The sequence below is a fragment of the Dermochelys coriacea genome, chromosome 16 (assembly GCF_009764565.3).
Source record: "Dermochelys coriacea isolate rDerCor1 chromosome 16, rDerCor1.pri.v4, whole genome shotgun sequence".
NCBI classification, from domain to species: Eukaryota; Metazoa; Chordata; order Testudines; family Dermochelyidae; genus Dermochelys; species Dermochelys coriacea.
In genome coordinates this window covers 13,835,661-13,863,592 of record NC_050083.1, presented here as the reverse complement: position 1 = coordinate 13,863,592, position 27,932 = coordinate 13,835,661, and the positions used below count along the sequence as shown (strand labels likewise).

The window sequence follows — 27,932 nt, the reverse complement described above, 5'->3', positions numbered from 1 at the left end:
CCTACCGTGTTTACACGATACAGTGAAGGGCACTGGAGAAAATCCTTGGCTATGGAAGGTAGAGAATTTGTTCCTGCCATACAGTGCAGGAAAGGCTGCTCCCTACCCCAGGATCGTCTTCACAGACTCTCCATGCAACCCTGCTCTTCTCCAACTCTCGGCCTCCCTCCTTCCGCTCCCTGCAGAGATGGCTTCAGTACGTGGCGCGCTATCTCCTCAGAGCTGAGCTGCTTGCGGCCACAAACTCACTCTTCATTCCCCACTCAGACATGCTCCTGATCACACCCCTCCACAGTGGGCATGGGCCATGTACAGATCTGGGAACCAGACACAGCTCTTTCCAGCTGCAGGTCAGATTCATGGCCCCGAGGAATCGCAGGGCCCTGGGTGCCTCCATCCCATCACGAGTATGGCCATAGCTCAGAAAATACGAAGGACCCCCATCACTACTCCCCCAGCCCTCCACTGTAACCATGGCCCTAAGAAACACCGCCCCCCCCAGCAGTAATACAGCCCTGGGAAAGCCAGCCTGCAAACCAAACTGCACCATGCATCAAGAGACCAGCAGGATGATACAATGTCCATGGCGAAAAAACACGGGGTGGGTGAGGGAAGAGAGGCATACTCATAAAACAGGCTGAAGCTATAAGAAGCGGGGTATTAACTAGCAATTGATGGAGCTGGGTAGTAAACAAGGCATTTTTTATTAACAGAAAAGTTAAAAGGCAGATGAATTTCTAAAGACAGGAGCCTGACATTTTGACCTGCAGGGGTATCCAACTTCTTTGACAGTTTTCAGAGTAGCAGCCATGTTAGTCTGTATTCGCAAAAAGAAAATGAGGACTTGTGGCACCTTAGAGACTAACAAATTTATTTGAGCATAAGCTTTCGTGAGCTACAGCTCACTTCATCGGATGCATTCAGTGGAAATGGTAACACCCATTGTTTCATGTTCTCTATGTATATAAATCTCCCCATTGTATTTTCAACTTCTTTGAGTGGCGGTTATCAAAGGTAAGTCCTACTTCCTCAGTTTCAAAATTGAGACAGCACCAGTGCAGAGAGGAAGAGCCCCCTGGTCATGGTGACTAGTCATTGGACTTGCCACTGTTAAAAAATCTTTTGCTTCATCAGTGTCTGGCATATGGGGCTCAGGCCCTACAATGATGTGGGCCCTGGAAGGACCTAGATTATCCCTCTGACTAAAGCAGTGTGACTAATGGACTCTTCGGTTTGCTGGCCATTTGTGGCGGGGGGGAAATGGTTTCGCACTGAATGGAAAACAACTTTTAAAATTTTTTTTTGGTGAATTGAAAAGTTGAAAAAAATTGTTTGAGTTGAAACAAAATATTTCCGGTTGAGTTTTGAGCATCATAAAAATTTTTATTTTTTTAAATGTAAAATTAAAAGGTATTTTGAAACAAAAAGTCATGTTCAATTGGAAAATCTAAAGGTTTTGATCATTGGGACTGTTGCGTGGTGGGAGGCTATTAGGGTTGGGTTTTTTGTTTGTGTGGTTGGTTTTGACTAAAACAATTCAGTGTAAATGACACAAATTTGCAAAATATCACTGAATCTGCACTATTTGGGGCGAGGGAAGTGCCCAGCTCTGCCTCTGAATCTTTGCTCTGTTTCTCCCCTAGGACTGCATGTGCCATGCTACATGTACTGTACTTCTGACTCTGATACAAGGCAGAGGGTGACAGGATTAACATGGGCAAAGGGCTAGCCTGGGGCCCCTGTGAAAAAGCAGATCCGTAACTTTGGTTTCAGTGTCCCCAGAGCAGAGTGCACGATGCTCTATACCAAGACGTGGCAGAAGCCAGTTTGTTGGGTATAATTTCAATCAATCACATTGATGTGTATTTTAAGCATTTTTGTCTATGTTTAGCTATTTAAATTTCCACACTTGCATGAAATAATGAGGACAGGGATCAGACGAGGGTCAGACAGTAACTATTTAATGACAGTAAACGCGCTGCGATTCAAAAAGTTAAACCATTGTGCACACAAATTGTGAACATCACAGCAAAATGTACCAAGTGTCAAAAATTCTTAAATCAAATGCTAATAAGTTGTCAGGCAGTTTTTTTCTTACTTTGCCTACCTGTGAAGTTTGATTATCGGGAGACATATTATCTCTCTGACTACAGCAGTGTGACTAATGGACTGGTGAAATCAAAGGTTACTGATTAAAAGCTAACTCTTCTTAGCCCACCCTTGCCTCAGGGCCCAAGAGACTGCACCAGTCTTCGAGGACCAAATGGGATGCTGTAGCTTCTGTGAGAGTCACTTGGTGGGAGCTGTAAGGGGCATGATGTAATTACAAGCGCTTTCCCCTACTTACAAGTGGGGAGAGCAAGGCTGAGAGCCTAAGAGTGAAATTTTGGCCCCATTGACATCAGTGGGGCCAGAATTTCACCCGATAAGATTTGTTCTGTGACAGACGGAGCCAGTGTCAAAGACGAGATTAGAATGCTGGACGGCTGGGCTCACCCTCTTTTGCTTAGACCAGGTTTCTCTCCATGTCAAATAAAAGGGATTTTGCAAAACCTTATACTGCTGCTATAAGGTTTTGCAAAACCCATTTTATTTGACATGATTACACATGAAAAAACAAATCACTGAAAACCATTTTTAAAACGTGACTAATCCTTTGGGTTTTGTAAATCCAAGTGGTGATATTGTCCGAGCCTTGGAGAACCCAAAAGAGCTATTGACCATAAACAAAAAAGAAAATGACCTGCCTATTTTCACTGTCCAACTGAGTGAGTTGTAAAAACTAAATAAGCAGTAACTTAGTTTGGTTTATGGTTGTTGCAGTTGCAATAACTTAAGTAGTTTTTTTATCTTGGTATTTTGGGTATTTCTAAGGCAGCTATCACCAAAGTTTCTAAGTGGCACATAGCTTATGTGAAGTATGTGTTTATTTAAAGTGTTTGCACTCCAGGAGCACCTCACAAAAAACAAACCTTGCTTCATGACTTGCCCAAGGAGACAAGCAGGCATACAATCAACCCCCTGTGTTTTTCAGAGGCCTCTGAATCTGAAACCTTCCTGCAGCATCAGACGGTGCTTAGGGCACGAAAAGGTGCTACCATCCCTGCCTAGCACTGTTCCCTCTAAGCTGTGCACGTGATCCTAAACCCCCGCACACATGGTGAAATAGCGCGCGCACAAAAATTTGCACAGAAGAAATTTTTTGTGCACACGGCCTGTCAAAAATTTGCACAGAAGAAATTTTTTGCACACAGCCTGTCAAAAATTAGAGGGAACATTGCTGCCTAACATGGGGTTGCTGCTGGCATATTCTCTAGTCCCATAAATTAAAGCTCATGGGGTCACTGGGCCACAAAAGCCTTCCCACCACGTCAAGGGGCAGGCCCCAGGGAAGGGTTCAGAAGCATAGACGAACAATATGATATAGGACACTTTGGATGGGCTTTTTTCAAAGGCCAGTAAAGTCACCATTTCAGGTTTTTTTCCATTGGCAAGGGCTCCCTTAGATACATGTCAAAAAAGATCAGTCACGCCAGGTGGACCTGCATTCTAAGGAAACAAAAGACCAGGGTATGAACTATGCAAGACAAAGCTTCCTGCTAAGATAGAGCACCCTACAATGTTCTATTGATGGGCCCAGGCCAGCGATGGTCCAAAAATAATCAAACATTTGTATCACAGCGTATGAGACTTTGTGTGCCTTTTGTTACTGAAATATAGAACACATTGCATCCTCTAGGGCCATGATACAGTAATGGGCGAACAAGCACCAAATAAGGGCCATCACTTGCAACAAAAGCTGAGTAATCAGGCTGGCTCCGTTAATGGGACAAAGTGTGTGTGTTCCATTTGTCTGGAGCTGTGATCCCAAAAGGTAAAAAATATACTTTTAAAAATGCAGTGCCTGGCCTGAAGCTCAGCTCACACACCCACATAATTTCTTTTTTTGCGTATTAGCCCTTGGCAAGCCAAGCTGGCCCTGTTAGGTACTTTAAACGCTGGTTAACATCAGACGGGCGAGTTGTGCAGCATGGGTTAGCCGTGCACAGACTTAAGGTGCATGCTCGCACTGTGTGCCAAGCTTGGAGGGCTGAATTGTGGCCCAAAGGGTTGTCGCTACATTTGCAAACCTTTCGCGTGAACCCCGAGCCCGACCAAGTTTGACGACGGGCATCTCGCCTGCATGACAGTGCAGGGCGCAAGCCTGGACCGTTTCCATCGCTGATGGCCTTCAGTCTTTGGGGCTGAGGGGGTGTGTGACATACCCAGCCCCCGAGCTACGGCGGGGCGGGGGGTAGGGTGCCGTCAGGGGAGAAGGAGTCCCTGCAAAGCACATGCCCTGCGGCCAGCCCAGGTTGCAACCTGCAGAGATGGCCGAGCTCCCCTTTCCCTGTAGGCTGCTGCCCTCTGCTGAGCCAGCCTCCCTGCAGCACCCGCCTTCGGCCGCTAGAGGGAGGGTGAGCCGCCGCCTGTGGAAGCGGTTTCCGTTTCCCGTGCGCTGCCCGCCAGGAGGGTCCCCGGGCAGGTAGGAGCGCGTGCCCCGGGCCCAGGGAGCCCAGCACGGGGCGGGGGGAGGCTGACTGCCCGGCCCCGGGTACCAAGGGGAAGTGGCGCTGGGGAAGGGAATTGAGTCCTGCCTGCCCCCGCCCCGGGGAGGGGGGGTGCTCAGGCCCTACTTCGGGTTTAGGCAGGAATCTTGGCCCTCTCTGGTGCAGCAGTGTGCAATGGCATACACGTGTGTGTGTGTGTGTGTGTGCAGCAGTAGTGTGCAATGGCGGGCGTGTGTGTGTGTGTGTGTGTGCGCGGCAGTGTGCAATGGCGGGCGTGTGTGGGTGCGGCAGTGTGCAATGGCAGGCTTGTGTGTGCACAGTACTGTGCAATGGCGGGCGTGTGTGGGTGCAAGTGTGCAAATTGCATGTGTGGGTGCAGCAGTGTGCAATGGCACGCATGTGTGCGTGCTGTTGCTGACTGTCGTGTCTGGTACTTGGCAGGGGCATGACGAGCTTTGTGGCTTGATGGTCACATCCCCTGTTGCAATGCCTGGTAGCTGCACCGTGGCAGGTGCTGCTGGTGGCCCTGACCACTGAATAAAGGCAAGTTGCTGCTTTCAGTGAGAGATCTCACAGAGAGCCACCTTGCCTCCAAAAAGAAGTGCATGCCCCTACCAATGGCAAGTGGTCATTGAGTCACCTGGCCCGTACCCTGGGACCCACTGTGTGAGGGCTCATGATCAGGTCAAGCTGGTTGGGAAACATACATATGTGTGCGTGCGTGTGTGCATGTAAACAGCGTTGCTTGTTTATAGTATATTTGTGAAATTTCCCAGCCAGCTGCGTGCCCTTAGCCTTGTGCTGTGCCTGGTCCTGTTTCAAGTGAAGGGAAGTGTTAACTGCTTGATTCCACTCTTACAAGTTCATCATTTGCATCAGGTGAATTAAGCACCGTGTGACTGCTGTGGTAACCTTGTGGTATCTTGATGTTTTGTTATTCCCGCAGGTGGCGATACTCATTTATTATTTTTATTGTGGTGGCAACCAGAGGCTCCAGTCAGGATCAGGGCCCCAGTGTGCCAGGCCTTGCACAGCCACACACACAAAAGATAGCCCCTGCCCTAAAGAACTTACATTATTACACCCCAGTACTCCAAAGATTTATGTCTGTGCTTAACTTTAAGCATTGCAAGTAATTCCATTGACTATTCACAGTGCTTAAAGTTAAGCACATGCTTAGGTCTTAGTAGGGTCAGGGCCATGGCAGTAGAAGAGTCAGAAATTAAATCTTTGTTGAAATCAACGCACTGTCAGGCTAAAATCATATTTCGAAGAAACTGAGCGAGGAGTTCCTTCCTCTGGTTACTACTGACACTTAAAATGATTGAAACTGAAAAAAAATCTAATTTACTTCTATCTATGGTTTTGGTTATTTTTACGTTTTGTATTTGGACAATGAAAATGGACTAATTGCTTTAATGTTTTGCTTCTTCTGTATTAACCCATGAAACAATGCCGGGAATGTTTTTTAATTAAAAAAATTTGTTTGAATTTAAAGGGGCACGACCTAGATAGGGGCTCAAATTTTTAAAATGTGTAAGGTGTGGGGGAAGCCCTCCAGCTTTTCTAAAAATCTAAGACCAACATGGCTTGTACAAATTAAAAGGGAAAAAATCCAGTGAAAACAGGTGCTTCTAAACAACTAGATATTTCTCTGCAGAGATTCCAACTGTGCCACACAGAGAACCCGAAAGTGAAACTGACTAAACAACAGTAGAGGTGACTGTGTTGATTCCCATTGTCTACACTGGGAGAAATGCAAAAAGTAAACGAACTAAATAGTGATGACTTAAATAAGATCCTTACAATCCTTTCATTTTTAATAATCTTACTCTATTTAGGTTCTAAAACCCTGCTCCTCACTATGACATCAGAGCACCTAATGTGTTACTAGTAACACAGCAAAAAGTGTATTGTTTGCACCATTATGATCTTTTAAGTTCAGTGTAGTTAATAGTTTTTTAAAACACCTATGGAGCGTTTCTGTTTATAGCGGGTGTTGAGAACACTTCTTAAAAAACAGAACCAAGACTCCCTGATCATTGTTTCTAACTATCCTATTGATTAAAATTAGGCCACATCTAAACTAGGAAAAATATTAGTCAATGTGTTTTAACTAATTTGAATTTTAAACAGGGCTTTGGTCCTAGTGTAGACAGGACAATTCGTGTTTAAAACCATGTTAGCTGGTCATGGTTAACCTTTAACTCCCCTTATTTCTCCTAGTCTCTCCTTAGTGAGACCTTCTCGCTAGTTTTGTGTGAATAAAAGATTTTTCAGGTCACTGGCAGTTTTTGTTTTTTTTTTTTAAATTGCGTTGGGTCAAACTGGAAACATTTTCAGCAAATTGAAAAGTAAAATAAATTTGTGTCAGGTCAAACCAATCATTTTGTTTTGAATAAAATCAAAGGATACTTTGAAACACAAAGTTGTTTCAAACTGAAAAATCAAAACATTTTGAAAACATTGAAACAAAAGTTTTGATTTTTTTCCAGAATTTTTTAATGTTTTTTTTCCAACCCAAAACAATCAGATGAAACCAACACAAATTCGCTAAATGTTTTGGTGTCACCAAATCGTCATTTTTTGCCCAGCTCTATATCTGATGCTCTCCTTCCAGAAACCTGTAACTGATCCCTGTTTGAACGTCCGTCTGATTTCAGAGAGAAAAGAAGAATCCATCTCTTGTGCTTGAGCCAAAAGGATATTCTGGATGATCTTTGAATAGAAGAGCACAATGCCTTTCTTGCATGGCTTCCGCAGGATCATTTTTGAGTATCAGCCATTGGTAGATGAGATCTTGGGATGTCTGGGGATACAGGATCCTGAAAAGCAGGAAACTCTAGAGAGGTAACAAATTTCAAGACTCTGGTGGCCTTTACTCTGTGACTTAGTTTATTTTTTAAGTAACTGAATGAAGGATTAAATAAGTGGTTGTGGGTTACTCTAAGCTTCTCTCCACAGAAGTTCCTCTGAATAGCTGTGTGGTATCTAATTAACACTCTAAGTTATTGTTATTACAGTAGCATGTGGAGGTCATACGTGAAACCAAGGCCCCACTGTTGAATAGGCATGTTGTAAAAGGTGGTCCCTGCCCCAGTGAGTTTACAGTCTAAATAGACAAGACATACAAGAAGTGGACGAGGAAGCAGGGAGGTGAAATGACTTGCCCAAGGTCACCTGGCAGGTCCAGTGGCAGAGCTGGGACGAGATCCCAGGTGTCCTAAGTCTCCGTCTAGTGGGCTAACTGGTGCGCTATCCTTGAATCACTGACTGTACCATCAGAGGCCTTTGTTGTAGGAAAGCTGGATGCTAACGTTGGATGGATGTGGGTGCCAAGAAGATTTGGGGAGCCCTTTAATAGTGGAGCCAGTTGTTTACACAGGGGTTAAAAGGCAGATGACGGTATTCCCCAAAACCTGTAGAGAGGAGCTGTTTAACCCTTTAGAGAGCCCTTCCCTGTTAGAGTCTGGAGCAAACTCTTGCGATAGGAACTAAGTGGAGTTCTCTCAGGCAGCTGACACTTAATTCTGAGCAAAATAAAACATCTCATGGCAGTCAGACCCTAAAATGAGAGCAGCAGCAAAAGCAGGGCGCAATGAACCGAGGTGCAGCTGGCTCCCACAACACAAGACTGGAACGAAGGAGGGCAGGACACCTGCAGAGACCATTATTGGGCAGGGCTTTGTGAAAGAGCCCAACAGAATCAGGTGCCCAAATCCCATCTAAAGTCAAAATACCATGGGCACTTCGATCGCAGCTGTGCTCCTTGCAACCCTGGTGAGAAGGGAGAGTCATCTAGCGGTTGCAGTGCAGGTCTGAGAGGTTGGTGTGTGGGGCCCTGTTCCTAGCACGCCCTCAGATGTGCCATGTGGTTATAGGCAAGTCCCTCATGCTCTCTGTGCCTCGATTATTATTTTTTTCTCCTCGGCAAAGTGGAGTTGAGACTTTCCTACCCTAGCAACGTACTTCGAGATCCTCTGAGGAAAAGTGAAAAAGAAAAGGAGTACTTGTGGCACCTTAGAGACTAACAAATTTATTTGAGCATAAGCTTTCATGAGCTACAGCTCACTTCATCAGATGCAATCTGAGGCAAAGTGCTGTCTCAGGGCCTGATCCAAACGCTGGTGGGTGTCTTTCCGTTGATTTCAATCAGCGTGGATCAGGCCCTACGTGCAGGTAATATCATTGTCAATTTTAGGCCTCCCTCATTCCCTTTTCCAACACACATCCCAGGAGAAATGCATGGAGCTCTAACAATGGGCCACTTTTCTGTGTCTCAAGCCCCAGCTGCCTAGCTGAAGACAGCAGCAAATTCTTGGTCCTCAACAAGCTGTTGGAGAGAGAGACCCATTCCCCATTCTACCAAGAAGGAGTGAGCTACTCCTTGCTGAAGGTAGCTGAACTTGGGCTGGTGAATGCAGCTGAAATCCTCCTGCAGAATGGGGCCAATCTTATCTTTGAAGGTAAATCTGGGGGAGATGATGTGTTCTAAGCGCACCCTTGTTCCTGATGCAAACAGGCTTTGCAGGCGGCAGAGAGGGAGGGAAGGTCCATTCGTGGGCTGGCCGATGGATTGGAGCCACGACAAGGTGTCCTGGATCTGAATTGAGGTCCCAAGCCCTGCCCCTTCCTCATTGGGTTGGTCATTCCCAAGTTAACCTGTCTAATGCTTGGAGCAGTGTTAGATGTGTTAGGGGTTTTGGAAGAAGCCAACGCCCAACCCCCTTCCTCCAGAGGGAAGATCAGTGAGCTAGGTAGGATCATAGGATATTCCACTTTCCCCTCCAAATCCCCTTCAGTGGGTAATAAAATTGGTCCTTTGCTATCTGTCTCCTAAGACCTTCCATGCCCCTATCCCTCACAATGGATTGATTTTTTTTTCTTTCTCTGCACTCAAGCCAGGGAGAGGATGCTGTGTTGCCTTTTTTTTAATCAATGTTAATGAAAATGCAATTGCTGGCATTGGGCCTGGTCTCTCCTACCGTTCCTTGGTGCTTTTCTCCGAGCCAACTTCGAAATGCATTGTGCTAATGTTCTGGGCATCGCAGGAAGCTGGTTAGTGTCTTTAGGTTTAAATCGTAAGTCGGAATGTGCTGGCTTCCCAGGGCGCAAGCACCAGCGTGGTTCCAGGGAAACAGGAACATATTAGGCCAGAATCTGATGGTAAAATCCAAGTGGTGTCAACTCGTGGGGCAGGCGACGGGCTAGTGCAGGGTATGTCTGGCAATCCCTGTATCCCACGCTGTAGCACAGCCCCCTCACCTTTAGGTTCACGGTTCAAATCCACCAACAGCAACAAAAAGCTGTTACCGACTGCTGGCTGCTTGTTGAACAGAGTAAGGTGGGGTTCAAGCCAGTTCAGTGGCCACAACAGACACCCGTGTTGCTAGTCCCAGCAGCGAGCACAAGGTTGCGAGCCCCCGGGATTAAACCCCCCCTTCAGCTCAGAATTGAGGCATGCTGGCTGGTCTGTGCCGACTAGCTTTCCCTAACCGTGGCAATGCTGTCCCTCGGCTGTGGATGGCTAGAGAACTTCAGGGCTGTACATCCGGCCTCTCTCAGCAACGCTCCTTGCATTAGCCTTGTGCGTCAGCACATGGGCCCGTTTAATAGGGTGAAGGGTTTAAAAAGCTGCAGAAACCAACACTGACTCTTCTGTTCAGCCCGTGGTCAGAGAACCCTTCCCTCCCTGGCTGTGGCTGGGCGTTTGTGACATCATGCCCAGAATCCTGGCCGGGCTCCTGCAGGGTGGCTGGCTTTAAATGGAGCCGGCCCTGTGATCTGTGGAGCATCCAGCTATTGGGAAGGGGGTGGGGATGGGGGAATTGGGCCATGAATTGCTTCCCTTGCAGGCCCAGATGCAGCAGGGTAGCAGTGAGTCTCTTGTCCGTCCATTGCTGTCAGGGAGGCAGTTGGGGCCCATCTGTGGGTCGCAGAGCATGTAGGGGCTGCGGGCTGCCCCACTGCCACAAAAGCAGGGCTGCAGCTTGCCAGAAAGGGGCTGGGATGGAGTTGGCTCTTCTGATCCGGCTGCTGGGGGCTTAGGACCAGCTTGTTCATTGTCCTAGAGACGAGGCCCCCACAACAGCAGAGCCTGGGCAGTCAATTGCTTTTGCTTCAGGCCTGTAATTCATCCCTGTAATTCCTCCAAGCCAAGCAGGATCCCAGCCCCTTCCCACACTCTTAGCCCCGTCTGGGGAGCTGGACTCTCCAAACCCAGCTGCTTTGGGTTATTCTGCTTTATCTTGGACTGTTTCATATTTTCGGAGGGCGTCTTTAGTTCTGAAACTCCCTGACTTGTCATTCGCTCTGGCCCTAGATCCTGTCACCTATTACACAGCTCTGCACATCGCTGTTCTCCGAAACCAGCCGGACATGGTGGAGCTGCTAGTGCACCGTGGGGCGGACATTAACCGGAGAGATCGGGTATGGAAAGCACCCACCTTAGACGCAGGGCTAAAGGATCTGACCACTCCTAGGTTTATGGTACTGATAGCGGCTCCTGGGAGATCTGGGCCTGTGAATTCCTTTGCAGAGAGCACTGGCCGAGAGGGATCCAGAGTGATGCCTGCTTAGCTCATCTCCCTTTATCTTTAACATCTTGGGCTGCTCGGGTCTGGGTGGAGCATTGCATGCTGGGACTCGTAGTTTGCACAGGCTGCACTCAGTCCTTTGCTTGCCCTGCCCCATAGCACTAGTGCTGATGGGACGAACTTACACTCTTCCCTTCTGGCTGTACTAGCTCTGCTTTTCACCCCATTGTCTGACTGTGGATCATTCCGTATGATCAGCCTTCACAGCGAAGTGCTAGAGCGGAAGATCATGGGCTTTTTCCGGTTGTTGTTGCCTTTCCTCCCCACAGATTCATGAAAGCAGCCCCCTGGATCTTGCCAGTGAGGAGCCCGAGCGGCTGCCATGTTTGCAGCGTCTCCTGGAACTCGGTGCCGATGTCAATGCAGCTGACAAAAATGGTCTGTGCCCCTTTCCATCATACAGGGAATGAATTTCCCTCTGGCCCCCTGCCCCACCCTAACTCCTGGGGCACTTGGTTCCCACAGAAAGCAACCGTTGGTATGCGTATCAAAGAGAATGGGCAGACAGCATGGCCTAGTAAGAGCAGGGGCCTGGGTTCTTTTGCCTAGGCTGTTAAATTTGGTTCTGGATTTCTGAGTTGCCCAATGTTCAGTCCATTTGAGAAGCAGGAACCACCTGTGGAAATTCAGATCTAGGTTAAGACCTTCAAACCTGACCAGGGTTCACGGGCATTTGCCCCGGGGCTATTGGTATCTCTAGGACAGGCAGGGATTTAACCATATTTGAACATGCTTTAGCAGTGTAGCCATGCTCAGACTACCCGGCACTTCTGGCTAGCACGCTTAATTCCTGCCCACACCAGTTGGGGAGATCACACTCAGTCTGTGCTGTGACACTCATGCTGTAACATGCTTGCAGTTGCCCTGGTGTGCTCAGGAGCTAATGGAAGAGCCACAATGTCTGGTGCTCCCTCTGGTGACTCTAAAGCAGTATTGTGCTAACACGCACTAGCCCCAAGTGGGGTTGCCAAGCCTCCCCGTTTCACTGGGCGTCTCCTGAAAGCCACTGAAGCCAAACTGGGAGATTTTACGCTGCTAGAAGTCCAGCAGTGCTAAGGCAGGCTCTCTGCCTACACTGACCCCGTGCTGCTCCTGGAAGCGGCTGGCACGTCCCTGTGGCCCCTGGGGGAGGGTGGGGGCAGCACGCAGAGACCCCCATCTCCCCCAGGGGCCACAGGGATGTGCCAGTCACTTCCGGAAGCACGGGGCCAGGACAGGCAGAGAACCTGCCTTAGCACTGCTGCACTACTGCCTGGGAGTGGACCGAGGTAAGCACCTCCTGGACGGAGCCCGCACCCATCACCCCCTTCCAACCCCCTGCCCCAACCCTGAGCCCCCTCCTGCACCTAAACGCCCTCCCAGAGCTTGCACTTGCACCCCTATCCCAGGCTCAGTCCGAGCCCCCTCCCACACTCTGAACCTCTTGGCCCCAGCCCAGTGAAAGTGAGCGAGGATAGGAGAGAGCAGATGGAGTGAGCAGGGTGGGGCCTCAGGGAAGGGGTAGGGCAAGGATGTTTGGGTTTGTGTGATTAGATAGTTGGCAATGCTATCCCCAAGGCTGTGTATGCTCCCACTGCTGCATCCTTGTGCAGTTTGAATAGCTCATTAAGGGGGTGCATTATTTTTCAGAGCTATATGCAGCGTGTCCCCTCCATACCGTCATGGTTCGCGGACGGGGTAGGTCCAAAAGGGACCCTTCCTAGAAGTCACTCTGACGTAATGCTCCCACTCCCCGTTTTACACTCTTCTCCACAGGAAAGACAGCTTTGCTGCATGCCCTGGCCAGCAGTGATGGAGTTCAGATCCACAACACCGAAAACATCCGGCTCCTGTTGGAAGGAGGTGAGGGCAGCCGAGCAGCTGTTGGATCATTTCTCTGAAAAGACCGAGCATTCTTTTGGGCAGGGCCCGTCTGTTCTGTGTTTGTACAGCACCTAGCACCATGGTCTATGCCAGGGGTTCCTAGGTGCTACCACAATACAAACAACATAATATTTGGCCTGTGTGAAGATTGTTTTAACTGGCAGCACAGGTTGGTGCAGAGAGATGCCGTCTCTCCAGGTGAAACAGTCGCTACTGTGTGCTCCATCAAAGCCCCGTCTACTCCCTAAATGGCAGGCAGAGGAGGGCTGGAGACGGGTGACAACGATCAGGGACTTAGGGCTGCAGTTCAGAGGAGAGGTACCACGTGCTGGGGTGCGACACATACCTGCACCTGCTCTTCAGTGTCAGCCCCCCTTTCCAGGGAGTCAGTGTCCATTGCAGCGTCTGACCACGGCTCCCCGTTTTGTCTCTGGCTTCAGGAGCAGACGTGAAGGCCACCACCAAAGATGGCGACACCGTCTTCACCTGCATCGTCTTCCTGCTTGCCGAGACGGTGGGTGGGGACAAAGAGGAGGTGCGAATGATCAACCGTTTCTGCTTCCGGGTCACCCAACTGCTGATGGCCCACGGCGCTGACCCCAGTGAATGCCCAGCCCGTGAGTCCCTCACACACATCTGCCTCAAGAGCTTCAAGCTCCACTTCCCGCTCCTACGCTTCCTGCTGGAGTCGGGGGCCTCCTACAACTGCTCCCTCCATGGCCCCTCGTGCTGGTCGGGCTTTCATGTGGTCTTTGAGAGACTGTGCTCCCACCTCAGCAGCTCGGAAGACGACAGCTTCTCCGCTGACCTCCTGCAGAAAGCAGAAACTGTCCTAGAGCTCATGGTGGCCAGCTCGCAGATTCCCAAACTGCCTAGCAACTTTGACATCAACTCCACCAGCTGCAGGTTCCATGGGGAGAAGATCAAGGCCCTTTTCTACTCCCTGAAGCAGCTGCAGCGCGCGCCACAGGCCCTGAAACATCTCTGCAGGGTGTATATCCGGCAGCGCCTCAAACCGTGGCCAGTGGATGTGAAGATCAAGGCCCTTCCGCTTCCCGACAGACTAAAGTGGTATCTCCTCATAGACCACGGCAGTGCCGGCGAGGACGACATCTGAGCCAGGCAGGGGGCAGATCTGGAATCCTCACTCCAGTCCCTCCCCCAAACACTCCGGTGACTTGATTTCCCCACCTGGAAGAGCAAGAGGTTCCTTATGGTCCAGACCAGCTTCCTCCACTGCCAGCCAGTGCTTTGTTTGATCACGCCACGCTGTCCACAAATACCGGGGCCTGGCTTCTCTGGGAAGGGATACCCTCAATAGCATGTTACCTGAATCCCCATGACGTGTGATTCGGGGTGGGAGGGCAGAGGGATAAGTGGGTTGGTCTGGTCATCTGGACTTTGTGCCTTTACGAACGATGAGTGTTGGTAAAGGCTGCATCGCATGGACGTACAATTTGGATTTGGGATCATGGGCCTGGTCTGAGGAGCAGAGATTCAGGAGATGCACCCCATAGGTTGTGCAACTGCCTGTGCCGTCTTGTTTGAGTAAGGCCGAGGAACAAACATTCCTCCTCTCCCTTCTCCACCCACCATGCGGGAGTGGCTGAAGCGGTGCCTCAGGTGAATGGCAGTTTCCAATGCTACCATCTCCTGGGAGCGTGGCCTGAGGTGGGAAGAAACCTCAAGCTGCTAGAGAAAACGTTCAGCGAGTACCTCCCCCTCCCGCCTCCTCGGGAAGCTATGTGGGCGGTTTCCCCTCAGGCCAGGCCCAAGCGCGGGTGGTGCTGTCTGAGGGATTGATGGCCTTTCGCCAGACCCCGGAGCAGGCTCGGCTCTCCCGACACTTGGAAAGCAGGAGACGTGGCGCTTTTCAGCATGGGTCACATGCCAGAGGAGCAACTAACTTCACCCAGGATTTCCAAGAGCCACGGTCAACGCCGACAGTCACGCTCCTTTCACAACAGCTTGTCCGCTTGTTGTACCACCTGCCGGGACTAAAAGAAGAGCAGAGAGAGGTTAGCATTCTCTCTCTTTTCCCCAGGCATCTGCCAAGTGCTGGGGGCGAAGGCTGGTGCCCCTGTGATCTGGGTGGGCCTTGGGCTCAGTGAAACGTTTACAAAGGAGAAGGAAGCGGCAGGACTGGGTGTAGCACCTGAATCTCGAGCTCAGGGCTTTGCAAGCTGCTGATATTGCAAGTGGAGGGTGGCACCAGGAAATGAAGGGCTTGTGAAATGAAGTGCTCAGGGGCATGGAGGAGACAGTAGGAACAGTGCTAACATGGGACCTGGTTGTGGATTCCCACGCCAGGCAGTCCTTTTGGCTTAGTCTTGTGGCATATTCTGCCTGGCTCCTACGCTGCGGAAGGTTCTAGTGCAGCTCTCCACTCTGTGCCTTGGGTGTGGTGGCCAAGTCTACTGGAACAGAGGAGCCTCTAAGCTTGTTTCCAGCCAAGGCTCCATTCACCTTCCCCGTGAGGCCGTGTCTTGGGCTGGAGGTGCCTCCTCCTGGAGGCCACACACCTTGGCCAAAGGAGCACCTTGCAGCACTCAAAGCCCTGGTGACAAAGGGTGGGGCTCTCGTTTTCTTCGGTTTGTGCCCTGCTAAACCCTAGGTGTGATCTCAGCCCTGGGGCTGCAGAGATGAAAGGCTGAGTCACAGCACCATCCACTCAGGGCAGGTTTCCTTCCAGAGTGTTAAAGTGCCAAAGCCAAACAGCTGATAAGCCATTCTCACCCCTGGGAGAAAAAGCAAAGGCTCCAGTGAGGAAATCCACTGTGATTCGCCTCAGATTACTAGCTAGGCACGAAAAGCCTTCAAGTATCTGTGGCTAACATTTCACCTGGGTACAACATGAGGCTGTTCTTCCCGGGCGATCACTTCCACCCATTTGTTAACACTCAAGGCAGAGCAAGAATATGCAATTCACTCTCTTTCCAAAATCCATCCACCCAATACCTTCCCCCCTCCACCCCTACCCTTCACAGAAGCAGCTGACGATCATATTGACAAATGGGCGTAAAATGGAACACTGTGCCAGTGTCTTGCTGAGATCAAGCCATTAAACATGACCTGTTGTAATAGAAAATGGATGTTTCTTTCCTTTGGGGCAAAGGGGGTGTTCCCCAGGGGCTCAGCAGGTGGACCTACCTGTCCCTTAGGGAAATGAAGATTTAACTGCAGCACTCTTTAGTGGGTGGGAGGCTAGTCACCCCACTGTCAGTAAGTGGGTAACACGGATGGGCCAGGCACTGTGGACTCATTCCTTATTTTCAATGAGAGATGAAACAAATGAGGCAGTGATTGCCTGAACGCGTCTTTGACCGTGGGACTAGGTGTAGGACTCAGTTTTGATCTTGATGAAACGAGTATAAAACTGGCCTAACCCAAAATGATGCTAATTCACAGGATTTATGTTGCTAGCAGTCGTACAGAGATGCCAGATTTACACTAGACTGCGACCAGAATCTGAAAGAAAGAAGTCGGGCTCAGCTGTTTGTTTATAGGGAGGAGAGAATGAAAACATCTAAGTTATCCAGAGCTAGGGGGGAAAAGAGCCTTGGCATTGTCAAAGCCTGGCCCTGCAGGCAGGATGCCAAGATTTTATTCCCAGTTCTGTACTGGGCACTTGATCAAATCACTTAACTGCACGTTGTTCGCACGAGAGGGATATTTCCCTCCTCCCAGCCAGTGGGGGACTTGCTGCTTGCAGCTCAGTAAAGGTTGTGGATAAAAAGGTACTAGACGATACCTGGTAAGACACTGTCAAGCAGCGATAGACCGTTACTTTGCAGGTACATAACCCTACACAAAACAGGGCAGCCACTGGGCCTGCTCTTTCCCTCTTTGGAAATTAGCTGCCCTCTTTATTAGCCCTAGAGGGGCTCTGAAATAAAGGAGGATGCCCCTTTGGAACTTAATTCCTGCCTAAGTAATATGGTTGCTCTTTACAACACAGGCCCATTTAGCATCAGGTCCAAGGGCCTATCGCTGCAGGCTTGCTCCTTGTTAAATGGTGGGAGCCAAGTGTGAGCTGCCCTGGGCGCGAATCGAAAGCTAGCAAGCACCAGTCACAGCCTGATTTGCACTAAGTCACTGTGCAAACAAGCTCTTAAACCCACCCCACCAGTCAGCGTTTCCTTTCGGGTTGCTGCTCAGCAATCACGAGATGAGTGGTAACGGATGGGAAGTTGCTGCAGTGGGGGGGTGGTCTGACAGGCCGAGCGCAGGCTCCCACTCTGAAATGCTGGAACAGTCATGTACCATGGCGTGCCCGCCTGGAGCGAGCGGGACACAGCAGTTCAGAGCCAGGTTCTAGCCCTACCCTGGCCCAGGCTCTTTATTCTGCAGCGGGTGGCAGGTGTCAGTGCTTGCTTGGAACATGCTTATTCAGAAAGTGGCAAATACTTCCTTGCCCGTAATTCTACAACGGCACCAGAGCCGCTGCCCCGCGTCAGCAGCGAGGGGCTGGCCTACCCTCACAACCCCCACCCTGGACGAGGTGCCAGGGCTCTATTTGGAGTCTCTCTTAATGTGTAGTTGGCTACAGCAACATTATTTTAAAAATCCTTTAGGGTGAGAGACTTCCTTTCTCCTGGATTGGAAGGGAGGGAACAGGAGAGCATATCCCCAGCAAGCCATGGGCAGCCTGACTCCCCCCTTCTGACTCACAACTGTCAAACAGGTACAGCAGGCAAGCTGGCCCGGGCTGAGGTTGTGTATTACCCAACTCTCCTGTGCCCCTGTGGAGGGAGCACTGGCCCCACAAGTTCTCAACCTCTACGCCACCCATCCCCACACAGACAAATATGGATTTAATCAAATCTTGAAAAAGTTTTTGCTCTGAAAAACTCCCCGAGATTCCATGAAGACACTAACAATTTTGCTATTGCTACTGATTTTGCGTGGAAGATACAGTGGTGAGGGGCAGCCATATAAAACCCCATGACAGCCCCAGAGCCCCTTTTCTTCCTCCCCTTGGAAAGATCTGCTTCATCCCAAGGAAATGGCAGAGATCTTCCGACAGACAGACAAACAAAATCACCCCTTTTCCATCACTGTAAGAGAGCCCGAACACCTACCCGTCTGCCTTTGCAAACAGATTTCACATCCCAGGAACCTACAACCTCCTGCCTCAGACTGGTTTTGGGAAGGCAGCAAGAAATGCCTGGCTGAACTGACCCCACTTCAGGCACCCAGAGGAGAAGAGGGTTAGGAACAGCGAAGTAGGGAGCTGGAGCGGGAGCTAGTGAGTTCTACCCCCTGCAGCAGGGAGAGCTAGTGCTGCTGCCTCCTCCACACGCCCTGAAATGAGCGGCGTTCAGGCAGCGCGCACGCAGCGTTGTCCGGCAGCAGGCAAACACGCCAAGGCAGGGCAGTTGCAGGAGTTCTTACTCTGCCTCTCGTACCCCCACCTGGTGCAGCATCAAGGCTTTTCCTCTCTATAGAGCCAGCCTGGGTGGGTGGCGTGGGGGTGTTTAAGCAGAGTCTGTGTACAGAGGTGCAACAGCAGGAGAGTGTATTCGGCAGCTGTCTTTTCTCACAAAATAGCAGCAACGCAGAAGACCCGCCCCGATCTTTCCAGCCAGCCCCAGCAGGGTTATTCAGGACACCCCACCCCACCCCAAATTTTAACCGTGAAGTATCTGGACTGCGCGACAGGTGTCCTCCTGGTCCCCCCAGAAGGGGCCTGCTGGGCTGGTCCTTTGCTCTGAGCTGGCCCAGTGGTACCTATTGGTAAACAGCCTCTCCCAGCCCGCGTTCATCTCATGGCAAACGTATAAACGTGGTAGATTTCGTCGGGGAAGTTTTCTTGTCTTTCTTCAGCCAGGAGGTTGAGGCCTGCACGCCGGACGATCATCCGCACCACGTCCAGGTCCCGGCACACGCTGCTGTCCACATCGTCCATGATGACTCCCTCCTGGGCCATGTTGTCCTTGATGACAACGATGCCATTGGGGCGCAGGCCAACCTTGCATCTCTTCAGGAAGTCAGACAGGTGGTCGTCAGTCAGGTGTCCTGGCGAGGGGAGAAGCACATGAGCGTTAGCAGGGAGCAAGTAGAACACGGACCAGCCATGAGCACTGGACCAGGAAGATTCCCTGACCTACTCCAACTGCGGGGGTGGAATGGAGCAGCACAGACAGGCAGAGTACTGCGGTATCTGTGTGGGGAACAGCTGGTGTTCTGTTGATCTACCCCTAGACAGATGCGTGGGTCAGTTCTGCAGATCATGGCATCACCTAATGGATTAAGGCAAGCTGTTCTACCTGCCCTCCTTAGGTAAATCTCACACCAGCCAGTGCGTATCCTCAGTACAAGGGAACGCAAGTAGGCTGGGGACAGCAGAACTGAAGGGGCCTTTTCCATATGGCAGAGGGAGGGGTTCTCTCACCTATTACCCACTGGATCCAGATGACGTCGTAAGAGTTGGGCTCGGGGCTGAAGTCCTGCAGGCCGCAGCAAAAGTAGTTCCTCACTCGCCTGCCCTCTTCTCCCAGGTAGGTCCTTGCCTTGGTCAGGAAGTCCTCAGTCACATCCACCATGTCCACTGCTTTGAAGAGGGGCAACAGCAGCCTCTTGGTGATCCTGCCGATCCCAGCCCCACAGTCCAGGGCACAGGTGGTTCCCGTCCTGTTAGGACCATCCTGAAATGAAAGTGAAAATGAGGACAGGAGAGACATAACTCTGCCAAGAGGAACCTAAAGCTCACAAGCTATAACAAAGGGACGTGGCAATTGGTGCTGGGAACTGGACCTTGGCAATGCCAGCTGGGGCCTGAGGGCCTCTTTCTCCAAAGAACAGCACTGTCAGGGGCACTACAAGCTGCCCTCATGTTGCCTGGCAGAGAGGAGATCCCCTCCAATAGGGAGTGGGGGGCTCAGTCTCCACGGGTTATTCTATCGGTAGCCTCTCAGCTAAGACACCAATAAGGGAGTTCCCTGCCCCCTACATTCACAGTGAGACTTGTTTGGGCTGCATGGACACCTGGTTGCTACAGGATTTGAACTGAGAGCATTTCCCAGTGAGGTTGGCTTCATGTGGCGCAATTAGCCAGACATCAGGACCACTCACAAATCCCCCTTTAACAGTGGGTGTGGATGATCAGCTAGGCTTTGAAGGAGATAGTTCATAGACGACCAGCCTCGTGGCACTGGACAGCCAACACACACAAGGGGCCAAAGGAAAGAGACAGCGGTCAGGTCTCTAGAGAGCTTTGGAAAGCTGTGGGGAGGGAGAGAGCCACTCAGCAGGTGTTTAGACATCCACTCACAGTTAAAGGACAAGCTGTAGGACACCTCCACCCCTCCCCAGACGGATCCAGACCACCTACCCGAAGGAACTTAAGCAGGAATTTTTTGGAGCTGTTGATGTCAATGCTGGAGATGTGGCCGTACCCACCCAGCATCCCATCCACCGTGGGTGGCACATCCTTCCAGTATTTCTCAGCCTTGGAATAAAATTCCATCTCATCCTCCACCACCTCGCTTGTCATGCTGCTGAGTGGAATTGCCCCTTGGGTTAGGGACTTACCCTGTTCCTCCAAAGAGAGGAAAAGAAAACAAAGATACGTCAACCTGCCAGAAGCAAAAAGTCACTTTGCACCAAGAGCAGCATAAATCATGGAGACCAAGCAGGGCAACGTATTGTCAGGCCCTGTCTGCAAGCCACCAGCGTTCAGACCACCTGGGCCCATTCTGAACAGGGTTAAATAACAGTTTAACCACCAGGTTGTCCTGGTTAATTTCACTTTAGGGATACCTGAGAAAGTTTTGGGCAGTGGCAAAAGCAGTGGCGCAACCTGCAAGCTCAGCATACAAGTGCTGCACTGGCTAGCAAGCTGCAGTCTTCCCCTTTGCAGCTATCAGGCCAAGATTTTCTCCCCCGCCCCCCCACCCCTCCATTAAAGTTGATGCCTGGGACATCCCCCCGCCCCCATTAAGGAAGGTTTCCGACCAACCACCTGCAAACAGCTTCTCCCATCCCACAAGCCCTGAGAACTTCTCTCCCTTCCTGGCATCTGCTCTCTTCAGATTTATACTGGGTTTGTCTTCTGTTCTTGGAGCTTTGTCAAGTGTTTGCAAATCCATTACAGCCTCCTTTTAAGAGCTGGCAGCCAGACTGTACATACTGAGCTCTGCTAACTTTTCCTCCAAGTCAACCCTTCCTGCCCTTCTCAACTCCCTGTCATTGACAGGGTGAGATTCTGGGCAGCATCTTGGGGCTCTTCACAGGGCCGCCCGTTGAGCCACAGCATGGCACAGAATCTCTGCAGCCGCCAACACGCCCCCTCCCATGCCCAGCTGCAGGGCTTGTGAGGGAGTCCATGCAAGGCGGCCTTTAAAGCTGATTTCTGCTGGGCCTGCACTGATGGAAGTCTCCCCCCAGCCAGATGCAGACTTTTATGACCTTTCAATGCCAATCTGGCCCTTTTATGCAGCATGAAGAGGCAGGAGCGGGGATGACAACTTTACCCACCTGGCAGTGATGTGCCCAGAACTGGACGCAGTATCCGAGGTGCTGTCACACCATAACCAGATGGTCATAACCTTGCTCCATGATGTTCATTTTCAGAGGCTGAACTCATTTTCACTCACCCTTCTCTTCCTACCCCTGCCTGAAAGCCTTATGAGAGTTACCATTTTATAGATTACATGTTTATCTAGGTTGACACCCCATCAATCACCCCCAATTACATCCAGGGTCGCTAAAAGTTATTCTAAGCACATACCTGAAGACTGTAAATTTCAGTCATGACCATAAGTTGGACGCTTGGCAATATAATAAAGTCAAGATATAATCAGGAATACAAGCTGTAAATTCCTAAAGACATCTCATAATTCAAACCACTGAGGACTTGATTCAGGGTGCTGAGGATTAAAATCTAGATTTAATCTGGCCAAAGGGTAAATTCAAGGACTTCATACACCTTTACAGCAAAAGAAACAGATGGTTTCATGGACTAAATTTCCTGCGAAATATAAAAATCTTCTCAAGGGTAGCCTTAAGAGCTTCCAATACCCTGACATGATTTTAAACAGCAACAGAGAGTGAACAAAATAAAAAGTACCCAGAGACTAATAGCTCAGGGAGGTGGTAACAGATTATGGGCAGTCTCACCTTGATCACCAGCTTGAATCCAGCTTGGGTTGCTAATGATGAAAAGCAGATCCCTGTTCTATGGCCTGTGTGGAAATAAATGGCTAGGTGTCAGTCCACTGGCTATAGCGCACACGCAAATTCAAAACAGCAAGTGTAACCGATTAGCTACCATCTCAGCAAGGAATCATGGACTGAATGGACCAAAGAGACTGAAAGAAAAGGAGGACTTGTGGCACCTTAGGACTAACAAATTTATCTGAGCATAAGCTTTCGTGAGCTACAGCTCACTTCATCGAATGCAACAGACTCCAACAAGAGACTGCTGGATTGGAATCTCTCTAACCTGCAGGGGGCTCCTGCATGTCAATGCTGAGGCACCTTCAGGTTTGTGATCTTGATGCCTGCACTAATCCTGTTGTGGGGATCTCAGAGGGTGTCAGTCATCAGGGCAGTCACATGTGACAGATGTTAGCTATGTCCCTCAAGGCACAACTGGAAGGGGCTCACGTACTATGGGGCTGAGGGCAATGTAAGAGCCGTCAGCCCCACACCTTTCATCAGCAGTAAATTCCCTTCACAGATGCTTACGATGCAATGCAATAACACTTGTTCCCTGATCACGGGGGGGGGGGGGAAATGAGTACTGGGTTCTATGCCACAATTTAAACCCTCCTTTGGGGACTTGAGTTGTGGCAGATTTCACTGCCCCAGACAGGGACACAATCCCACGCTCTAGGTGTCCCTAAGCCTCTGACTGCCAGATGCTGGGACTGGAGGACAGGGGATGGATCACTTGATAATTGCCCTGTTCTGTTCATTCCCTCTGAAGCATCTGGCATTAGCCACTGTAGGAAGACAGGTTTCAGAGTAGCAGCCGTGTTAGTCTGTATTCGCAAAAAGAAAAGGAGTACTTGTGGCACCAAATTTGTTAGTCTCTAAGGTGCCACAAGTACTCCTTTTCTTGTAGGAAGACAGAATACTGGGCTAGATGGACCAATGCCCTGCCCCCTTACAGCCATTCTTGCAGACAGGAAAAGAATCGGTTGTGTCAACCCTTCATAGAGGAGGTGGCAATATTCCAGTGGGACATCGGCACTTTTAAGGGCTTGTCTACCCTACAAAGGCTGTGCTGGTAATGCCAGCAAATCTAGCTTGGGTTGCTAATAACCAAAAGCTAATGCCAGCAAAGCCCTCTAATGGAGATGCAGCTTCTACTGACAAAAGTTCTCTTGCTGGCATAGGGACTCTTTGCACATACACTAGGGCTTTTGCCAGCACAGCTATGTCAGGCAGGGGACATGATCCTTTCTCCCACACTCCTAGCCAACATAACTACACTGGCAAAACTTTGTACTGTGGACCAGGCCTAGGAGAAGGTACCAGGTCCACAGAGGAAGCACTGGGAGTTCGTTTTGCCCTTGGTATGTTCGGGCCTTACCCTGCTCCATGTGAAATTAAATACATCAGGTATGTAGGGAAACAAAGACACGTATGCACAACTCAGAGATACTGGTGTTAAACTGTACAAAGAGGAGAATGTGGGGTTTTGTTGTTTTTTTTTTTTTAGAATCCACTGTTCAGATCTGCCCCCAACTCACTGCAGGGATTGGGGCCCCTCTCTGCATGCCTCCTTGCTCAGGCTGATGGGAAGAGGGAGTGTCAGTGTTTGGAGGCCTGTGGCTGACTGCCAAAAGAAAAAAGATGCACCAATCTCCAGTGAGCTCCCACAACAGGATCCCACAATCCTCCTCCTCAGGATGTCCCCGCCTCTTGGCCTCCCAGCTGGCATTTCACAAGCATGTGGGACACCTGAGAGTGCCATGAGCGCAGGTGACACTGAACAACTGTGGCAGCCAACAGCTTCCTCCAGGGATGCTGCTCTGGTGCTGTCAATGAAATTGGCTGCCCAAAGCCAAAGGGCGGGTCCTGCAGCCTGGCTCCTATCTCCAGGGCCCCTATCTGCAGCTGTCAGGCCGAAGCATCCACCCCAGCAGCCAGCAGTCCAGTCACATGAGCATGCAGGAGCATGACAGAGTCAGCTAAATATACATCTGCTGCCTCTTCGCATGCCAGGGTAGTTCCATGTTTCCAACCAGACAAGCGCAGGACAGCACCGAGTATCCTCTATACCCAGACGGTGCCAGCAATCCCAGGGCAGAGAACATGGAACCACATCTTCCCTGCTACTGGTCAAAATCCTGCCTACAACAGGGTGCAAGTCCGGGCAGGGTCTGGCCAAGTGGATCCATGTCTGTTCTAGGGGCTTGAACTCTTGCAGCTACCCTGGTGGCTAAAATCCCAGCCTAGGCAAGGCCCAAGAGTTCAAGGTTTCAGTACGTAGCTCTCAGAAAGGCCAGCCAAGTAGGTCTTCACCCGAAGAAGCGCCTGACTTGGCATGCCAGAGGCATTTGCATGATGCTGTTTTGTTACGTGCCCATGCCCATCACCGGTCAGAGGAGTCACTGCACTTTCTCAGGACAGGTCTGATTTGTTCTACCTACTTACCACAGTAAGAGTCAGGCTGGAGATTAAAACAGGAGCAATTACACTGAACCCACTTAAACCACTCTCTTCTGGAGGGTAACTTGGTTGGCCCCAGGCACTCTTTCACTTGCAGTCAGAGGCCTTGGCTTCACTACAAGTACATGGGGAAATGTAACTCTCCCTGAGGGCAGCTGGACCAGCAGAGGGAGCTATAGAGTAAACAGCACACAGGGTGTTGTACCGCCACATTAGACAGTGCAGTGGTAACGACAGCCACCCACGCCCAGGGCCCATCACAGGGTTCCCCATTACTGGAGCCACATGGGTGGAGAAGTACAGATCCATATTTCGCTAGACTCAGCAGGTGCAAATAAAGTCCGGCTCCAACCACATCCTCCCCATGTGAAAGGCAACCCCAGAACATTACACGGCACTGGAGACACCAGCCCCAAAACTGTGGACAAAGCTATGGCTAGTCAAGCTTTTTGTCCCTTGCGACAACAATGAACAGGTTCAGGGCACTGCAACGTTGCAGACAACTGTGCCTTTTCAGTGAAGGTTCCCCCTCCCTATCTCCTCAAACCGGCCCCACATTTTCAAACTTGGGTCCATGTTTAGACCCCTAAATACACAGCCCAGCTATCAGCGATGCTAGGCACCCACAGCCCCTACTAAAGCAGTGTGAATCCAGCTGCTTTTATTTAGGTGCCTAAATTCACACACCAAGTCTGAAAACTGGCCCTGGTGAATAGCCGCACACAGCATTCCCCAGCATGCAGTGTGGCTGCTCATCAGGAGAGCCAGGCACTACCCAGCTGGGGAAGCCAGAAGTTAACATGCCTGAGAGGCAGAAATCCCACATGCACCTTCAGGCACGCTCATGCAGGGAGCAGAAGACGACTGCAATGCCCAACCCTCGTCCCCCCTCCAGCGCACAGAGCAGAAAGATGTGGCTATGTACATGGTTGGGAGGTTTATTTAACACCCCCTCTCCTTGTCAATTAAAGACCCCTGGGGCATGAGAGTAACAATCAGAAGATGCACAACTCAGCTCACGAAGCAAATGCCAGAGGCCGAGACAACTGCAGAGATGGGAGGGAATGCTGCTCTATTTCCAGGCACAGTGGGGATCCAAACCTCCTAGGAGTAAGTTCCCATTCACAGCAGCTCTCCAACATCCTTCCCTGCTTACGCTCCAACCCCATCCCCTGCAAGCGCACAGGGACCACCCCATGCAAGATAACGCTGAACCCATCAGCAACCGCCTCCATGCAGTGATACCCCCTTCTCACAAAAGCATTCACAGGCAGGCATCAGCAGCAAGCACAGGGGAGCCATGCCGCCATAGGGGAGAGGGAGAAATGGGAAGCAGTGTGGAGGCCCCGGGTGGGTGGCAATTTCTCTGCAGATCTTGGGGTATCAATGGACTAAGAAGGCTGAACCTCCTGCCTGGAAGGACAAACCAGGCCTACCCACACCCCACCCTCCTGGCAAGATGGCTCAGGGAAAGCAAATCCTCAGTGGAATTGGTCTACTCCACCTGTTTCTCAGCAGAAGGGCACAACAAGGACTCTAAGGCCACATCTACACCTGCACTTATGTCAGCAAAACTTTGTCGCTCAGAGGGGTGGAAAAAACCCCCACCCTCCTGAGCAATATAATTTTTGCCAGCATAAGCACTTGTGTGGACAGCACTACGTCCGGGGGAGATGCTCTCCAACCGATATAGCAACCGCCACTCATTGAGCTGGTTGACGTTGGCATAACGCAGCTCGGTATCGGTACAGCTGTGCTGTTGTAAGCTGGTACCTGCAGACGTGGCCTAAGTGCTCAACTCAGCAACGTAGTAGTGAGATTTCTAGAGTCAGGGGAACGAGCCACAGACCCAGGTAAACAGGGCGTGGCAGTACGGTTAAGAAATAGTACTTTGCACCTACAGAACGCCTTTCATCCGAGGAGCTCAAAGCGCCGAGATGTCACATAATGCAAGCCACACGAAAGGGGGTGGGGGTGCGTGCGCGCGCGTGCGTGTGTGTGTGTACACGCCCCCTGACTATGGGGTGTACACACACCCGTGGTGTGACCTTAGTGACCATTTACAGAGCCCGGAGAAAAGCCATGCTTTGGGGTGGGGAGTTCCCAGATTCCCACCTCCCCTTACAAATAAGCTCAGCCAGGCCTCTTGACACACACACACACACACACACACACCCCCGCCCCTGGAAGTTCCCCCCCAATCCTGAAGATTCACCAGGGGAACTGAACTCGCTCTCCCTAGATTTTACCCTGCTGCGTGTCGGGCGAACCGCTGTCTGTGGCCCTGGGACGATCACCCGGCCATCAGCAGCCGAGGCCCAAAGCCTTCCCCACCTGCCAGGGTCTCCTGCTTGGAGGAGCGGCCGCCCGTGGGGTCCGGCTGCCAGGGAGTCGCTGGGGGCCGCGGGGGCATGGGGGATCTGGGGGACCCTGGCCCCGGGAGCCTGGTTTTTTTGGGGGGGGGGGGTCCTGGTGGATGGGGAGAGGCAGGGAGCACCGGGGCGGGGGTGGCAGGCTGCTGCAGCGGACGGGGCTCGCCTCTCCAGGCCCGGCGCGGAGGAGCTGCCCCGGGATCTGAGCCGCCGGCCCCTCCGCTCCCCCAGCTCCCCGCGCCACGTGGGCCGCGAGCCCGGGGCCCCGGGGACCCTGCGGCCGCTTCCTCCCCACCCGCGGCGCGAACTCACCCCGGCTCTGCAGCGCCTGGGGCCGAGCTGCTTGGGGAGCGGGAGGGGGGGTACCCCTGGCTTCCCCCCCCCCTCCTGCAGCAGCTGCACGCTGGCCTGCCTGGCTGCTCCTCCTCCGCCCCAGCGTAATTTCCTCAAATAGCTCCGAGTGCAAATCCCGCCCCTCGGCCGGGGGGAGAGATTTACTCCAGGCTACAGCAGGGAGCCACCTACCCGGGGCAGGGGAGAAAGGCCGCGGACTCGGAGCGTCTCCCTCCGGTCGCCGCTCTTCGAGCTCGCCGGCTGGGCTCGGCCTCGGGAAACGCGGGCCCCTTTGCCCGGCAGGGTCTGTCCCACTCCCCCGCCGCAAGGGTGTTTGCCGCCCCTCGGAGGATCCGATCTGCCGACCTTCGGCTGGCGCTGCCCACGCTAGCAAAGCTCATCGGGCCCCGGGGTCTCTCTCTGTACAGCCCCGCCGAAACGCAGCTGGCTCTGGGGTGGAGAGTGGCGGCCAATGCGTGCACACCGAGGAACAATGAGGGCGAGGAAGGGAAAAACCAGGGCAAACTTCCTGTTCTTAGGAGGGGTGGTATCCTGGAGCAGGGGGTATGGGGCCTGGAGGGGCTGGCTTCTGCCCT

General features: G+C 51.4%; 2 protein-coding genes and 1 long non-coding RNA gene across 14 annotated transcripts; 1 reads left to right on the top strand and 2 right to left on the bottom strand.

Moving 5' to 3' along the window:
- Positions 1-4,335: 4,335 nt before the first annotated feature.
- Positions 4,336-16,097, top strand: ASB6 (ankyrin repeat and SOCS box containing 6). 4 transcript variants are annotated; one of them, XM_038374085.2, is made up of 8 exons: positions 4,379-4,525; positions 5,327-5,429; positions 7,214-7,400; positions 8,835-9,016; positions 10,873-10,979; positions 11,416-11,524; positions 12,902-12,988; positions 13,450-16,097. In XM_038374085.2, exons 3-8 carry the CDS (start codon positions 7,288-7,290, stop codon positions 14,124-14,126), a joined length of 1,275 nt encoding a protein of 424 aa, XP_038230013.1. In that variant the 5' UTR covers positions 4,379-4,525; positions 5,327-5,429; positions 7,214-7,287; the 3' UTR covers positions 14,127-16,097. The 4 variants fall into 4 exon arrangements, with proteins under 4 accessions (XP_038230012.1, XP_038230013.1, XP_038230015.1 ...); XM_038374084.2 differs by lacking the exon at positions 5,327-5,429 and having other exon boundaries at positions 4,336-4,525; XM_038374087.1 differs by lacking the exon at positions 5,327-5,429 and having other exon boundaries at positions 4,400-4,525; positions 7,171-7,400.
- Positions 11,422-13,456, bottom strand: LOC122456928. Its single transcript, XR_006276105.1, has 2 exons — positions 12,373-13,456; positions 11,422-12,178 (listed from the first exon to the last, which is right to left on the bottom strand). It is a non-coding gene; the product is annotated as an uncharacterized LOC122456928 (long non-coding RNA).
- A 1,757-nt stretch (positions 16,098-17,854) lies between the features above and the next one.
- NTMT1 (N-terminal Xaa-Pro-Lys N-methyltransferase 1) lies at positions 17,855-27,612 on the bottom strand. 9 transcript variants are annotated; one of them, XM_038374088.2, is made up of 6 exons: positions 27,316-27,452; positions 22,130-22,194; positions 21,488-21,626; positions 20,343-20,543; positions 19,404-19,656; positions 17,855-19,027 (listed from the first exon to the last, which is right to left on the bottom strand). In XM_038374088.2, exons 4-6 carry the CDS (start codon positions 20,502-20,504, stop codon positions 18,771-18,773), a joined length of 672 nt encoding a protein of 223 aa, XP_038230016.1. In that variant the 5' UTR covers positions 20,505-20,543; positions 21,488-21,626; positions 22,130-22,194; positions 27,316-27,452; the 3' UTR covers positions 17,855-18,770. The 9 variants fall into 9 exon arrangements, with proteins under 9 accessions (XP_038230016.1, XP_038230021.1, XP_038230017.1 ...); XM_038374093.2 differs by lacking the exons at positions 21,488-21,626; positions 27,316-27,452 and adding an exon at positions 27,529-27,612; XM_038374089.2 differs by lacking the exon at positions 21,488-21,626 and having other exon boundaries at positions 27,316-27,456.
- Positions 27,613-27,932: the final 320 nt, after the last annotated feature.

Bases quoted from the DNA above. Each gene is read 5' to 3' on its own strand.
- NTMT1 (XM_038374093.2), bottom strand. From the start codon at position 20,504: ATGACAAGCGAGGTGGTGGAGGATGAGATGGAATTTTATTCCAAGGCT. The intron at 19,657-20,342 runs GTAGGTGGTCTG...CTTTCATTTCAG, and splicing joins TCCTGCTTAAGTTCCTTCGG to GATGGTCCTAACAGGACGGG. The intron at 19,028-19,403 runs GTGAGAGAACCC...TCCCCTCGCCAG, and splicing joins CTGGATCCAGTGGGTAATAG to GACACCTGACTGACGACCAC.
- ASB6 (XM_038374084.2), top strand. From the start codon at position 7,288: ATGCCTTTCTTGCATGGCTTCCGCAGGATCATTTTTGAGTATCAGCCA. The intron at 7,401-8,834 runs GTAACAAATTTC...CTGTGTCTCAAG, and splicing joins AAGCAGGAAACTCTAGAGAG to CCCCAGCTGCCTAGCTGAAG. The intron at 10,980-11,415 runs GTATGGAAAGCA...TCCTCCCCACAG, and splicing joins ACATTAACCGGAGAGATCGG to ATTCATGAAAGCAGCCCCCT.